This window comes from Eretmochelys imbricata, chromosome 2 (genome assembly GCF_965152235.1).
Source record: "Eretmochelys imbricata isolate rEreImb1 chromosome 2, rEreImb1.hap1, whole genome shotgun sequence".
NCBI classification, from domain to species: domain Eukaryota; kingdom Metazoa; phylum Chordata; order Testudines; family Cheloniidae; genus Eretmochelys; species Eretmochelys imbricata.
Window position 1 is genome coordinate 116262170 of NC_135573.1, and position 15648 is coordinate 116277817.

Genomic DNA, 15648 nt, shown 5'->3' on the forward strand with positions numbered 1-15648 from the left:
CCCATCTCCTACTGAACCAGTAAGTGTGCAAGAAAATCCCCCAAATGAGCCGATTGAGGAACAGAACCTTGACAAAAATCTCAGAATAGCAACTGAGACATATATCATAAGAAGTATAATGCTACCAGGCCCATTGAGTGGTATTGCCCTGCCCTAGCATGAAGGGAACTGGAGTTTAGTTCCATCTTCTGATCTCTTGCTTTTCTAGCAGCAGGAACTGTCAGCATTTCAGAGGCAGCAAATTTGTGTCTGGTGAGAAGGACAGTCAGTCCCGGATATCACTCCTTACTCGTTCCTCTGACTGAACGGGGAGTGACGACGACAGGTTCAGAAGGAAATCCTTGCAATCCACAAATGAAGGATCATTACTGTAGGTCAAACAGACAGAGCTAAATCCTGTTTGCTAACGCTTCACACTAAAAAAACCCCAGTGGTGTCCACATGCAGCAGCAAGTCTCATATACGTACACGGAAAGTAATTATTTCTGCTGGCCTCTGCTGCAGAAATGCCTGTGTACACAGCACACAAATCTCACGAAAGCTATCTTTTCTGACAGCTTAGGTGGCTTGGTTTTCCCCCAGCTTTATATGCACAAGGTGTGACACAATTCACATACAAAGAGGAATAAAATGGTATGTGCTTTCATGTGCCAAAGATTCCGTACTATAAGGACAGCATGCTGGACCAGATTCCGATCTCAGTTACAGCATAAAAGCAGGGTAATTTCACCGACTTCAGTGGAGTTACTCCAGATTTACACTTTTGTGTAAACAAGATCACAATCATTTGTCCCATTGCTAGTTGGGTTTTTAAAGCTCTGAAGGCATAATGAGAAGGCTGTTTATTTACAATGTGATGGGACCACATTCCTCTTGTAATTCACCAATGGCAGTACCTTTTCTGATACAAATCACAGGGCTGGCCCATTTGCCTCATCTCTCTGATCAGTCCATCGAGGATATCCATATTTTCATTAGTCTGCGCAAAACATTCTTCCAGTTCTCTGTTCCTGCTTATTTGAATGCCATCCCCATATTTCAATTCCTAAAAGAAACAGAAGAAAAAAAAATCATAAATTGTACAAATTCCAGCTCAGTAATTTATTTACAGAGAGACAATGCTTTGATCTGTTATCAGGAGCAATTACATTTAAAAGGTATGACACACTGCACTCAGACAGCTGGTGAACTTTTTGCTTTCAGTTCTGTCAACAATCAATAAATAAGAAATTAATATTAATGAACATTATGATTTGAAATGTGACTATTTCGGAATTCCTTCTGAATCTCCTCTTCTGTGATTATACTTTTAAATAATAATTAATGTCTCTGTTTTTGTTTTATTTCCCACTATACCAAAATGCCAGCACTGAAGATACAAATCAAATCCTTCCAAAAAAATAAATTATAGGCTCTTAGTACACATAGCTTGGGTTTCCTTGAATCCAGCATTGGTACCACCATACTAACCCTCAAAATGAAAAATGTCTCCATACTTGTCCACAATGATCACATTTCCCACGTTGTTGTGTTAAGAACTGTGCCTAAGTCCATTGACAATTTCACTGAAAAGACTTGGATGCATATGGTCTTTATAAACACCAGAGATGAAATCCTAGCTTCATGGAAGTCAATGGCAAAACTCCCATTTACCTAAATAGAGCCAATATTTCACCCCAGGAATCAAATCCCAATGACCTTATGGAGGGATGCTTTGCACTTTCAAGGGAGTAATAAGTAAGTGCTGTGCCCCAGTGGGAATTGCTAGACATTGTCCTGATTCAAGCGAAATACCTTCTGAAAAATCACAGAATGCACTCACCCTCCATGGGGCCAGTGCTATTAACTTGGGATAGAGCAAGGATAGGCCATGGCCAGCCCCTCTCACATTCCTCCCTACCAACTTGTGGAGGCTGACACTAATTGCTACCTCAGAGGCACAAACCAGAATGCGGACAGCTGCTGCACAAGGGGTAAAGGATCCCTGACCTGTCTCCCTACTTGTGCACCTACATGGGACCAGTCACAATTGAACATGCATTTTTTCCCCTCCACCTTTAGGCAGGCAAAATTCTTATGGACTTCACACTCTTTGGCCCCAAAAGAATAAAAAGTAAACAGTGCAACAAGTGGCACAGAGCCAGAACGAAGCACTTCTTTGTTTTAACTCCACTGAAATAATATTCGGTGAAAGAGACAGTATTTGCTTTGGCACTGACATTTCCAAAAGCATGGACACATGTGCAACGACTCAGAAAAGGAAACAAAACTCTGAACCAGAGAGTTCATTCCTGGAAGAGATTAGTGCCCCCAACGGGCCCTAAAATGTAAATTTAATTACATCCTCTGCAGAGATTGTGGGTTTAATTCAGATCTCCGTGACCTCAATCTCATCATCTGCTCAGCATCCTGAATTCCCTTTGATTTCAATCAGAGTTCAGGGTGCTCAACACCTAGCAGGACTGAACCCAGTTACTCCAGTGTAAATCCAGAATAACTCCACTGCACATCACTGACCAACTCTGCATTTACACTGGGGGAGAGCAGAACTGGAATGGATACATTTAAGAAGAGACAGCTAAGGGGACCTCAGCCTAGTTTTATACCCTTCCTTACCAGTCAAGATATAGCAGTTTTGCACAGGGCTGGTTCAATTTCAGGGCAACTGCAGCTCAGAACACTTTGCTGAACAAATACAGCAAAGTTTGGGGGAGCATATAAGTGGCCACGCCATTTAGGGGGATGGTTTGCCCTGACAGTGGTCTCAGTCGAACATTGAAAATTAAAGCTGGTGTGATTAATGTTCCATGGCAATTTTCACAGAAAGTGTGTTCCTTTTTCTTAATCAGAAAATCTTGGAATTAATTTTTTTTTCTAATCAGCTCTAATGAAAAGTCAATCGGAAGTGAAAGGTACATGTTTCAAGAGTGAGATCTGAAAAGGATACATAGTATTTCAGGACAATAGACAAAAGGCAAGCTTTCCTTTGCAGAACAAGTGAAAGGATCAGTGAGAAGAGGGAAAGTGGGATTTCAACTTTGAACCAAAGTCAATTGTGTGAAAGTTCTGAAGTACCATTACCTACAGTGTTAATATTCATTTAGGATAAGCAAAATAAAGGGGACTCACAGGCTGCACTATAAGTTCAGCACGCATCAGGCAATCCGCACAATTCTGCAAAAGATCCTGAATGGTGTTCTGACGTCTTGACATGGTACCGGTACCATTTTGACTGGGAGGGAAAAAGAGGAATAGTAGAATGAAATTTGAAGTACGAATTAGGTTTTAATTCAAATACATTTTTCAAAGGAAGTAAGAAATTCATATTCCCAACAATTAAGGACAGTGATATGAAACAATAAATTTAGTCAGACTTCCCAGAGATCAATATGCTGCATCTGCCCCTCCTATTTTATCCTGCAGTGAAGTCAGAATGCTGCATCTGCCCCTCCTATTTTATCCTGCAGTGAAGTCAGAATGCTGACTCTGCAACATCACAACGATCTCTGTGGGAACAGGCTGTAATTCTAGAAGCACAGGCTTGATGACAACTTCAAGGTAGGACCAAGCAGAAGGGAGGAGCTGGCACCTGGTAAAGGAGAAAGTTCTTATTCTAGCACAGATCTGTGACCGTAGCAGGGGAACATACCCATCACACAAGAGTAACAAATTCCTTAAATTCTTCATAGTCTATACCAAATAGTAGCACATAAATCTGTATACATTATGAGCCTGATCCTGAACTTTGGAGTGCAAAAGGAATGCAGGATCGGGCCTTCTACACTCTCCTATGGAACAGCATATATTAGAGCTAGGAAGATGTGTATCACAACTGCCTGTGTGAAGTATTATTGAATTTAACGTAATCATGAGGCTAGGTGCATCAAGTATCCTTGTATCAGAGGTAATATTTGAAGCTACCACAATGTCTTAAAGGCATTACAGTAAGGGAACTGTATGAGCACTTGTTCTACCAAATAATAATAGTAATAAAAAAAATTCAGGGCTCTAAGCAAAAACCTGCTACTAGATTTATCTGAGGTGTTAAATATGGGTGCCCAAGTTAAGCAGATGGGTCGGAGTGGAATTCCTTTTTGGGTGATTATTTGCATATGATCTACTGTATATTGCCATTCACCTATAGATCACATGACCAGATAGTGCCCATGTACAGGTTTTTTTTTGTCAGTATTTGCCTATCTTTCGATTCAGCCACCAAAGCGAAGCAGTGGTAGTTGAACATGGGTGAGGTGCTTCAAACTGGGAACCACCCCTTGCAGATGGAATCACAGCTCCCAGACAAACTCAGACTGTTCCTAGGTTTATATTTCCAACATATCCTGCCACTGAAAAAGAAATAAACGACTGCCAGGAGACGGTAAGAAACGTATATGCTTCCTGTACTAACCCAGCTCTCTGTGTACCATGCTCACTGTATATAGAATTTTCCCATTACAAATTGCTAAAGACCCAAATCTTCATCCCAAGTAATTCCACTTCATTCCAAGTAATGAGCGAGAACATCCTCTGAAGTCAACAGGAATCTTTCCATTGGACTTTGGATTAGGCCCTATAACAACAGGTTTTCAGAACTGGGCCTTAAGATACTAACTAAGGATACAGGCCTGGATTCTCCCCTGCTTTGTGCCACCAGCACAAAAAGGCACTAAATCCTTTGCTGTAGCTGGACACACGAGGATCACTCTAGCGTAGGAAAATCCTTTAGTGGTGAAGAGCTGCTGTAACGGCTCCTATTGCACCTACCTCCCTGCAGCTAGCCAAGGAGGGGTGGTTGGGGCAAAGAGGTACGATTGGGGCTTCTCTGTGCCCCAGCAATAAGCATCTGCTGGAACAGCCAATGGCAGCCAGCACAATTCAGAGCAGCGCCTAAGCTGCTTTAGGTTATTCCAGGAGACCAGAACTGGAGTACAAACAACCCAAGACTGGAGAAGCACAAAGGTGACATAAAGCCAACTTTCCACGCTACAGCATGCACTGCTCGGCAGCAGCACAGGATCTGGGCCATATGCACTCCTGGGTATTTCAAACCAGACTGAAGAAAAGCCAAACAGCATGGACTCGATTTTAACCCAAGCTCCTTTTCTACAGCCATAATTCTTTGTGGGCTCAGCTGATGTCTTTGGATCTCCAAGTACCTGTCTCCCCCTAAAATCTACATTACAACAATTGCACCTGCAATTATTTGCACTCAAAAGACAAAACATAAAAAGGGAGGATTCTTGTTAAGTGGCCTACATTTTTCAAGTTTTGGTTTTTTGTTTTTTTTTTAAACTAGCATATAAGAACAGTATTTTTGCCTACTGATTTTTAGGTGCCCTCTCTGAAAGTAAAATGCCTTACATTCACAGGAGTTTTATGTAAGGACCAGATCTTCAGCTGGGGCTAAGGAGCATAGCTTCTTTGACTTCAGTGGAGCTCTGTGGATTCATACCAACTGAGGTAAGGCACAAAGAATGTATGAAAATTCCAAATGGTCCATTATGTCAGTCTAATTATCTCCAAAGATGATGAAGAAAATCCTTTCCAAATAAACTAACCTACTACAACCATTTAAAAGACTGAAGAACAAGTATAAATCCAGGAAGTCTACACGTATGTGTGCATTAACTGTGGCATGCACTGACTAGAGAAAAAGATCCCTGTATCTCAAAGTACGAGCTTCTGTACTTCAGCATCAGTTTCACTTTAAAAATTTAGAAAGACTAACTCCAGAAATAAAAACTTTGCTTTGGTGAAGTGCAACAAAAATAGCTCTGCATAGAATCGCCAGGCAGGTGTAGCTATTTGGTGCAACAGCCCCAGCTGGTGTAAGACAGGGTAGCTCCAAGAAGTTAATGGAGCTATGCCGATTTACACTAGCCAAGGAGCTGGCCTTTGCAGAGGATTTTTCTGCACAAACATGCACTCACATTCAAAAATGTCCCTCCTGTTTTAAAACTAAAAGAATATGGAAGTGAACTTTCAACTGAGAACTTGTTAGAAATATTAGCTAATATAATGCCTAAACCCACTTTGATTGACACAGAAACTCTACAACAGTGGCAGCAAGCAAATCTAACCGGTTGTTGAAATGTATACCACCTCTTATGATATCAAGGATTAAATATCACTATGATTTTTCATCAACATGTTGCAATCTCTTACATTAATACACCATAATATTTTTCACTCTCTAGAACTGTAAAGTACTTTATAAGCAATACAGGGTAGCATTTTCAAAAAGCCATCAGCCATGACCTAACTCTTTGCTCCTACTTAAGTTAGAGGAGTTTATTCCTGTTGAAGTCAATGGTAAAACTCCTCTTGACTTCAATAGGAACAGTTAGGACAAGGCTGCATTCCTTCGAAAATCCCAATCATGCTGCCTAGCAATCATATAGCCAATCTTGTGATGGAGGCAACAGACAAGTGGATGAACAGCTGGGAAGAGAAGCTTGGGCCAGAGAAATCAGGGCAAAATCCCACTTCTTGTAAAATGTGATATGACATCTTTAATATTCATGCATGGAAGACAGAACCTTGATTTTTAAAGGCTCATCCAAATGACCAATACACTCCGCACACAACTCCATTTATCCGATGCCTCCGATGAAGTGAGCTGTAGCTCACGAAAGCTTATGCTCAAATAAATTTGTTAGTCTCCAAGGTACCACAAGTCCTCCTTTTCTTTTTGCGGATACAGACAAACACGGCTGCTCCTCAAACTCCATTTATGTTCCTCACAAGGATGTAGGATCTAGTTAACCCTGATGTGATTCAAACCAAGCAAGCTGCTACAGAAGCGTCATTTTGACACACACATCTTCAGAGACTGTTTGAGATGAAACAGATTTCCAGATATGAAAATACAGGATTGTTGTTGTTATTTTGTACTGAGATAGCACACAGAGTCCCCAGTTAGGGATCAAGGTCCCGTTCCACGAGACATTGTACACACACACAGTACGAAGATGGTCCCTATCACATATGGAGTCATTCTTTCACTTAGTCTAGATGAACCTGTGATTCACAATGTCAAAATCAAATAACCTGTCTATTTAGATAGAGGGAAAAATCAGAGATGAGGTCTTTTGTCTGGACTTCCAAAACAAGAGTGCACTGACTTTTACTAAATATGCATTTGGGACCTGATTCACCATTCCATTATTCTAGTTTTACATTGTTTAAGTTAATGGAAACCCATGGAATTACACTGGCATAAGAACAGAGTCTGGCAATGGCGAATCAGGCCTTAGGTCTAGAATGATTTATAAATCCATATTTTTAATTAAATCTCAAAGCCTTAAAGAAGAATATTTATTCTGATGCGAATTTATGAATTCCAAAAGCATGTTATTAAAATATCCTAAAGCAGCAAAGGAGCATTTTGCGCTTTTATGTAAAAGTATTGTGTATAGCAAAACAATTTGATTTGGGGGCAGAGATGCAGCTTTTAAAACATAGGGCAGGGTTGTGTATTTTGCAAAAAGTCTAGCAAGTACCATTCCAGGAGGAGCACCAGAAGGGAATGAGGCAGAATCCCTCAAAGTTCTCCTTGTGCATTGAAGGCATGCACTTTGCTCCATTCATTAGGATCATCACTACTACATTAGTCCTTGGTTCTCCATGAGGGAGCAAGGCCGCAGCTCCTCAGGGATTGCTGTTGTGATCCTTGCTTTGTTCAGGAGCAGGAGATTTCATGAGCAGCTCCCCACACCCACAGAAGGGTGGGTCTCAATCTGGTCCTAACTAATTATCCTTAGATTTTAAACCATGTTTTCAACTGTGCACGTACAGGACCTCCCACACCCAATCCTATATATGCCTGTTAACTAGCAACAATCCTCACAACTCCCAGGGGAGGAAAAAAGAAAACATTACTTTTTAAATGAGAAAGAGACACTTTCCCAAGGCCACGCAAGGAGTCAGCAACAGAGCTGCACTAAGCAAGAACTCGCTTACAGTTCTGAGCCTCTTCTCCAGCATCCAGTGTTGCTCATTGTTAGTGTTATTAGAAACATTTAAATAGTCTAAAGATTTCTTACATTATAGGTTTTGAAAAGAAGTGATTTCTCCTTTGTAAACACTTAAGCCCTGATCCTCAAGTGCAGCTGAGCTGTTCTCAGTACAGAACCCAAGGGGTCAGCAGCACATAAGGGATGCAAAAAGGCCAAACCTGTGTGTAAAAGGCTACACATCAAAGGGCCAAAGACACCTAAAGAAGGCATTCAATGGTTGGCCCCCCAGAGAAACAATTTTTCCTGTTTTCACAATTAAAACAAGTTTTTAAAATGATCTTTATGCTCAGGTTCAAAGACCCAAGCAATTGCTATATGCAACAAGCCAACACTTGAGAAAAAAAAAATCATGTTTTTTTTCCCCACTCTCTCAAACTTGTCTGAACAAGCAACAGATTCATCAAGGTATTATTTGATATGCTCACTCAGCAGTGGTTAATAAAAACCTGAACTGGATTCTAAATTCTAAGAGCAAGTGATGTATACATCATTGTTTAAACAACTGCTGAACAGCTTTATATTTGCTGCCTGCTAGTCACAGATGGTCCTGAACTTGGACACAAAAGCACTCCAATCAAATACTAACAAAAGCTGTAACTTGCGTGTTATAAATTTTATATGCTCACAGGAAAATACAAATGAGAGATATTTTGAAGAGGAGCATATAAAAAAGTAGCTACATATCTAGTCACAATATTCAAACAGATGTAACCAAAAATTAAAATACCATAAAACAAGATTTGTTTCCCAAGGCGAATGCATGAAAAATCAGGAATATTATAACTGAGTTTTCAGTATATCACTTTTGTTACAAATGCTAATTTTGCATATTGAAGCCTCACCAAACAGACTCATCTTGTGAGGTGCTGAACAACTTCTGAGAGATGGTAAGCATCCTCCACTCAAGAGAAGTTGAGGGAGCACAGCTCAGGAGGCTCAGTACCTTGCTAGATAAAGCTCTTAATCCTGTAATAGAAAGAAAGACTTGGGTGAAATCCTGGCTCCAGTGAAGTCAATGGAAAAATTCCCACTGACTTCAATGGACCCAGGATTTCACCCAAGTTGCAGACCTTACGTACGCAAAACTCCCACTGACTTCAATGGGAGTTTCTTCACTGTTAAAACATACAGGATTAAGCCTTAGAAACAACAACATCTTCTTAAACACACTATTTATCTGCTAAGTAGAATATGCTTCACTAACATTTACCCACATAACTTTGTCTTTCCCATTCTTAAATCTCAAGGAGCATGGAATTGGGCCCAAAGGCTGTAGCTTAGTGTGCAGATCCAGGAAATATACTTCTTCTAGCAGAAGCCTCACTTGAAAGAGAGGCCAACACAGCTACAACTACACTAAATACATCACTTGAAAAAGGCTTCTTTCCTAGGAAGACAGCTTGTAAGGAAGTGGTCTCACCCACTCTCCTGTAAAGAGCGAGTTATGAAAAGTGACAACCTGTTTTTCTTCCTTATTTCCCAAACAATTCCCAATTGCCCACCCCATTTCTTGCTGTGGGTTTTCTTTTGCTGACCTACAGACAGTAATTAGCTTTGTTAGTTTGATGTGCACTTGGCAAATTGATAGAAAGCAAAGAACACAATCGTCTGATCTTTTTATTGGTCACAGCAACGGCCCACCTCACTCACAGCTTGAGACTGTGAAGGGGTAGCAATATTATCAGTGAACGGGAAGCAATCTTATCCGTGTATAGCAAATGCCCTGTAAACCACAGCAATGCTCGATAGGCAGGAACAAAGGAAACTCCAGACTTTTCTTCCCAGTGTACTGTTTGTTATTCTGCCAGACCCTACAAGTTACTTCAGGTCTGGTATGTGGATTTCTCACTCCCTTGCAACTTGCTGGGCGTGTGAGCTACAGTACTTTCAAAATAGCTCATGTATTTAAGTGAATTTGGATTTGTAGCCAAGTATTATCTGCCTGATAATTAGCTATAGAGTGAACTTTTATCTGATCTTCGAAATGACAAGTGAAATTGCAGAATTTGACACTGTCTTTTTTTCCCTTCATAGTATATTGGATTTTATCCCTAGATAGCAAAGGGTTAGATAGTCAATTGCCCGATGAACTGGCAACTGGTGAGAAGTTTCGTCAAACAGTATCTACATTCAGGACTCAAGCTCACCCAGAGTTCCCAGGCCAGCAGAAGCTGGGAATACAGCAGAGACAGCATACTCAGCCCTAAGGGTAGGGAGTGCCTAACACTGCTCTGTGAGTAAGATGTTACTCAATGCAAATAAGAGGGGGAGGGGTGTAGACCCCAAAGCAGCAGGATGAGGCCCCAAATGTAACCCTACTGATTTTAAGATTAAGCTACAGTAGCTTTTGCATTTTAAAAAAATCCCAGTTTTGGAGGTTTAACATCTCCACTGAAATCTGGCATACAAACTGCCAGCCTGAATGCCATTTATAAGATTGATTGAATAGATTATGGCCCTGATCCTGCAGACCTGCTACAGGCAGAACTCTCAGTTTCAATGGGAGCTCTGCAAACAGCACAGCAGCAGGATCAGGTGCTAATTATTTTCTAGTTATACAGTAATAAAAATGTCCTTATATCTTTTGGACACATCCCAGCTAAACACCTAACTGATTTTAGAAACATCAACCTTTGCAAAGAATTATTCCTCAGACTGGGGTAAAGATGTTCAATGTTTTGAAGAGAAAAGTTTCAAACATTTTGGACAAATGCATTTCATCTCTCTGTTTATAACATTAATTTCCCATTCACACAAAGGTGCTGGAACAAGGGGTGCTGCCGCACCCCCTGGTTAGAAGTGGTTTCCATTATATCCAGGGTTTACAGTTTGGTTCAATGGCTCTCAGCACCCCCACTGTACCAATTGTTCCAGCGCCCCTGCATTCACATGAAGTTTTGACACGAAATCTTATGAAAATGGGACCAAATCTAAGGGACTAGGGTTCCATGGGGAGATCTCCCAATGGAGTCAAGAGGATTTTTAGTCTGAACTCCTGGCAAGATTTGGCCTTGTCAGTAAAAAGATGAAAACAAAGGATAGGCTGTCAAGAAGAAATGAAAGGATGTTGATGCTAGACCTTTAACAACAGCACTCTCAATCAAGTCCAGATTGAAATGTTATACCACTATTAAAAAAATAAAGAAAAGCTTAATTAAAATGAGTGTTAAACAAAAATAAATTAAAGGAACCTCATATCTGTCAATTATTCTGGTTCAAATCAGGAGAAATTTAGGAATAATTCCAATGAAGCCAATGTAGTTACACTGGGGTAAAACCCATAAAGGACAGACTAGAGTAGAGGAGGAGTGTATTCTTCCATTAATTTACATGTATAGCTTATATTAAATGTTATTAATTGGATTTGTGGGTGAGCTCTTGATGGCAGAATAAAGCCTTAAGAATGTAACACAGCCTGTGTATCTCGGAGTTAAAGTATAGGAGATCTCCATCAAAGGATTCCACAACTGAGTGATGCTACACACCACTGGTAAAACATCGTATTATTACAGTTATACAGCAATTTAGAGTTCAAACATGAGTAGGTATTATAATTTATATTATTACAATATGTGTAATAATAATATATTGGTTTGTAATAACAATTCATTATCTTTAATTATGACGTGAGGGCATAAACAAACATGTAATGTTTGCTGTTGTGTGGCCCACTAATAAAGGATTGTATGTACCTAAGCAGAGTTGCAAGTTGCAAAATGTATTTTATGGAGGTACTTGATTCAATACAGTTTGTTTATACTCGTCTAGTTCCTTTCACGCATTCCCGGAAAGAAATGAGACAATGTGCCATCAAAAAAATCACAGGGTCAAATTCTACTGTAAGTCAGGGTTGCACCATTATATAGCCAAAGAACTCAGCTGAAGTCAATAACTTTAATAGAGATACTCCAGATTTACCAAAGTATAACTGAGAGCAGGATTTGACTTAGATGGTTTATCTTTCATGCAGGCAATATCAATGTATGATTGAAGTAAAATATATATGCTACTTTTCAGCCATGTGAATCACGAACCAAAAGGATTAACTGAAAAGCTCTTTTCTATATACACCTTGACCAGACTACTAATATTTGGTAGGGCCAAGTTCTAGCCCATAGTTTCTCAAAGTCTTCAGTAAATCAGAATTTGACAACTAAGTCTCACAAACTGAACTATGTAGAGAAATCCTTCTTGGGAGTACAGGGGTCTAATCTGATGAAATCCATTACAGGGTCATGGCCTTAGATTGTAATGGCTGGCAGAGATTAGAAACAAATGCAAGAATTAATAAAAAGCGATTTCACAATTTATGGTCTGGTCTACATATAAAAAGTTTTACTGGCCTGACGTTGTCAGTAAGAGCTGTAATTTTTCACTTTCATAGTTATGACAGTAAAAGCCCTAATATGCACACAGCATTATATCAGTATAATGTGCTTTGTACCAGCATAGTTTATTTCACTTCAGCAAACCAGAACAGACTGTACAAGTATATGGCTCTTTTATACTGGTATAATTGCATCTACACTAGGGGGATTTTCCTGCTTTCACTATCCAATATTGTAGTGGCTCTTACTAGTACCTAAGTCCTGCAGAGAGAACCCCTCTATGAAGTAGAAAAGTGATCCAAGTAATAATTAAAATTATTCTTTGCTTGCTCTCAAAGGACTCACAAAATTAGCTTGCTTAGAAAACAGTAGCAAACTCCAATACAATAAGCTGTAAATAGTACTAATCTCTGAGTTGACTTCAAACCTGGTTCACAGCAGTTACAATAAACCAGAAATGTTTATGAAAATATTCTGTTATTGGACTGCCTCCACCAACCCTAAGGCCAACTAATTATTTTTAAAGGATTTTCTTCAAAGAATTTGACGGGTAGGGGAAAGGAGATAAAAGGTTCTGAATTACACAACATGCAGTTTTCAAAAAAGTGTCCTGTATTACAAGCTGCACACACTCACAAAAAGTGGACCCGGATTTTGAAAAGTAAAGGTGAACTCCAAACTAGTTCTCTTTTTGTCCACCTAGACAATCCACTCGTATTTGCTTTTCCTAACTATTTAAAAGCACCTGACAGAATGCTAAGAGCAACAGTGATTGATGTCTCCCGTTAATAAGCAACACCGACGCCATTACAGGAGTCTTTATACGGCCGAAAGTGGAAACTTCTACACAAGCTGTCAACCCTGCCACGTCCCTGCTCTGGATACGAACTCAGAGTTAGAACCCCACAACTTCAAGCCGGGCTTTGTTACAGAAACAGAATAAATAGCATTTGGTAACCTTCGATATTTTTTTTTAAAGCAATGCATCCAAACAGCAACAAAGACAATAAGGCAGCTTGATCCCTTCCAGGGTACTGAACAGCAACAACACCCAACAAAATCACTTCCCTATTACAGGTTTCAGAGTAGCAGCTGTGTCAGTCTGTATCCGCAAAAAAGAAAAGGAGGACTGTGGCACCTTGGAGACTAACTCAGGAAAGCTTATGCTCAAATAAATTTGTTAGTTTCTAAGGTGCCACGAGTCCTCCTTTTCTTTTTCCCTATTATAGTGTTTGCACAGTCTTTCAATGGTTCTTTTTATTTTCATTCCATTTTGAGATGGCTAGAGGCTGCTGAACCTTCTCTTTGTGTTATGGTTAATTTTGCTTCACCCACAGGCAATAAAATACCATGGGCGTAGATGAGTTGCAAAGAGCTTTATGACAGGTTTCAGAGTAACAGCCGTGTTAACAGTCTGTATTCACAAAAAGAAAAGGAGGACTTGTGGCACCTTAGAGACTAACCAATTTATTTAAGCATAAGCTTTCGTGAGCTACAGCTCACTTCATCGGATGCATACAGTGAGTGTAGCTCACGAAAGCTTATGCTCAAATAAATTGGTTAGTCTCTAAGGTGCCACAAGTACTCCTTTTTTTAAAGAGCTTTATCTAACAGCTTCTGAAGAGGCCCAGATCTCCACTCCAAGGGAGAGTAAAAAGAAAGCCTGCAGAGCCAGAGAGGATAACAACCAAAAATGTTCTTGTATTTCACAGGAAGGGAAATCAAAGAGCACTGGCAAGGTAACGGTTTCATATTTTAACAGATAAACGTCCAGGACACAGACCTTGTTCGGCACATGGAATAAGTAACTTATAAATAACGCCCTCTTCGTGCAGGGAGCATTCTCCTTTCTTCCTGCCCAAATGGAATAAGTAACTTATAAATAACTCCCTCTTCGTGCAGGGAGTATTCTCCTTTCTTCCTGCCCAAATGTACCAAACAAACAAACAAGGAACTACTGAGGCGAAATGAATCGCCTGCAGAAAACCAGCATGCAAAAGTAGCAGTAAGTTACAAACTTCAAGGCTCACTCGCGTTAGAAAGGCGTTTGGGTGGAATAACTCATCCCCTACACAGTGTGCATCAAGAGTACCTGAAGGGGAACAGGAGGAGGTATGTCTGCAGATTCTCCACTCATTTGCAGCGCCTGATCTCTTCTGGGACTGAGTCGCGACCCCCCCACTCTGCCTAGCAAGGCTTCCTTTTTCTTTTCGCCCGGGATCCCGTTGGGGGACACACGGCCGGCCCTCGGCTGCACCTACCCGTATCCCTCCGAGCTGAAGTCCTGTACGTAGCTTTTCTGGATGGTGTACATTTTATGGGTAGCATGGCTGCTGCCGCCGCCGCCGCCGACCACATGGGAGTTCATCTCGTAGTGCATATCCGGGCCGGATTCGGCTCCGACCATCCGAGACATGGTGTTGAGCCGCGGGTGGGACTCGCCGTTCATGCTCATCTCGGCGGCGGGCAGGGGCTCAGCGAACGCACCGGAGCGGACAAAGCGATCAGGGCAGAGTCATTCAGGGCCAGGCCGGCTCCCAGGGATCGGGGCTGCGAGCACCAGGACGAAAAGGGACGGGGGGGGGGGCGGGGCGGGACCGACAGGTGGGGAGGAGAAGGGGGAAAATGCCAGCGCCCCTAGCTGGAGCGTCTGCCCAGGAAGGGTAGGAAGGGGACAGACTTACAGAAGGGGGGCGGTTGCAAAGGCACAGGTGTGCAAAGGGGGGGGGGGGGCGGATCGGCTGTCCTCAGCGGGAGGGGAAGAAGAGGGGCCTGCCAAGCAGAGTAGCGAGGGGAGCAGGAGAAATGGCACCGGCTGGGTATAAAACTAAGCAGAGCGTGGTTGGGGCGCAGGCGTCTGTCTCCGCGGTGCCCAGGTAGGAGCAGCAGTGGCAGGAAAGCCGGGCTGCTGCAGGTGGTGGAGGAGGAGGTGGTGAGGTCTAGTCCCTCCCAGCTGGCGCAGGACAGGCGCAGCCACACCTTTTGGGTGCTTTTTTAAACAATAACAAGCCTGGGCGTGGAGCCACCGCCGCTCCCACCCCTCCCTCCCCCGTCCGGTCCTGTCCTGTCCTGGCCTCCTGTGTCTGGCTCAGGTTCACACGGCATCTGACTCCCGCCCCCAGCCCAGCCGCTTGCTCTCAGGGCGCGGGGCCCCTGGCCAATACACACACACGAGCTCGGCTGGGCTCTTCCTTTACAGAGGCCCCAGCTCCACCCAACCACCGGGAGGCAGGGAGACGATCAGAGGCAGCGCATGGGAGTGTCTCCACGCGGGGGAAGCGGAGCGCCCTGTTCCCAGCTGC

The 15648-nt window shown here is 42.0% G+C and overlaps 1 protein-coding gene across 4 annotated transcripts in view; it reads right to left on the reverse strand.

Moving 5' to 3' along the window:
- Positions 1 to 14801, reverse strand: part of DSP (desmoplakin) — a 48696-nt gene extending 33895 nt beyond the window's left edge. For all 4 annotated transcript variants that reach the window (XM_077809129.1, XM_077809131.1, XM_077809130.1 and 1 more), the window contains exons 1-3: positions 14608 to 14801; positions 3130 to 3232; positions 897 to 1045 (exon numbers count right to left, since the gene is read on the reverse strand). In XM_077809129.1, coding sequence (XP_077665255.1) covers positions 897 to 1045; positions 3130 to 3232; positions 14608 to 14801 — 446 coding nt within the window. The remainder of the gene's footprint in view (positions 1 to 896; positions 1046 to 3129; positions 3233 to 14607) is intronic.
- Between the last annotated feature and the right edge of the window lie 847 nt (positions 14802 to 15648).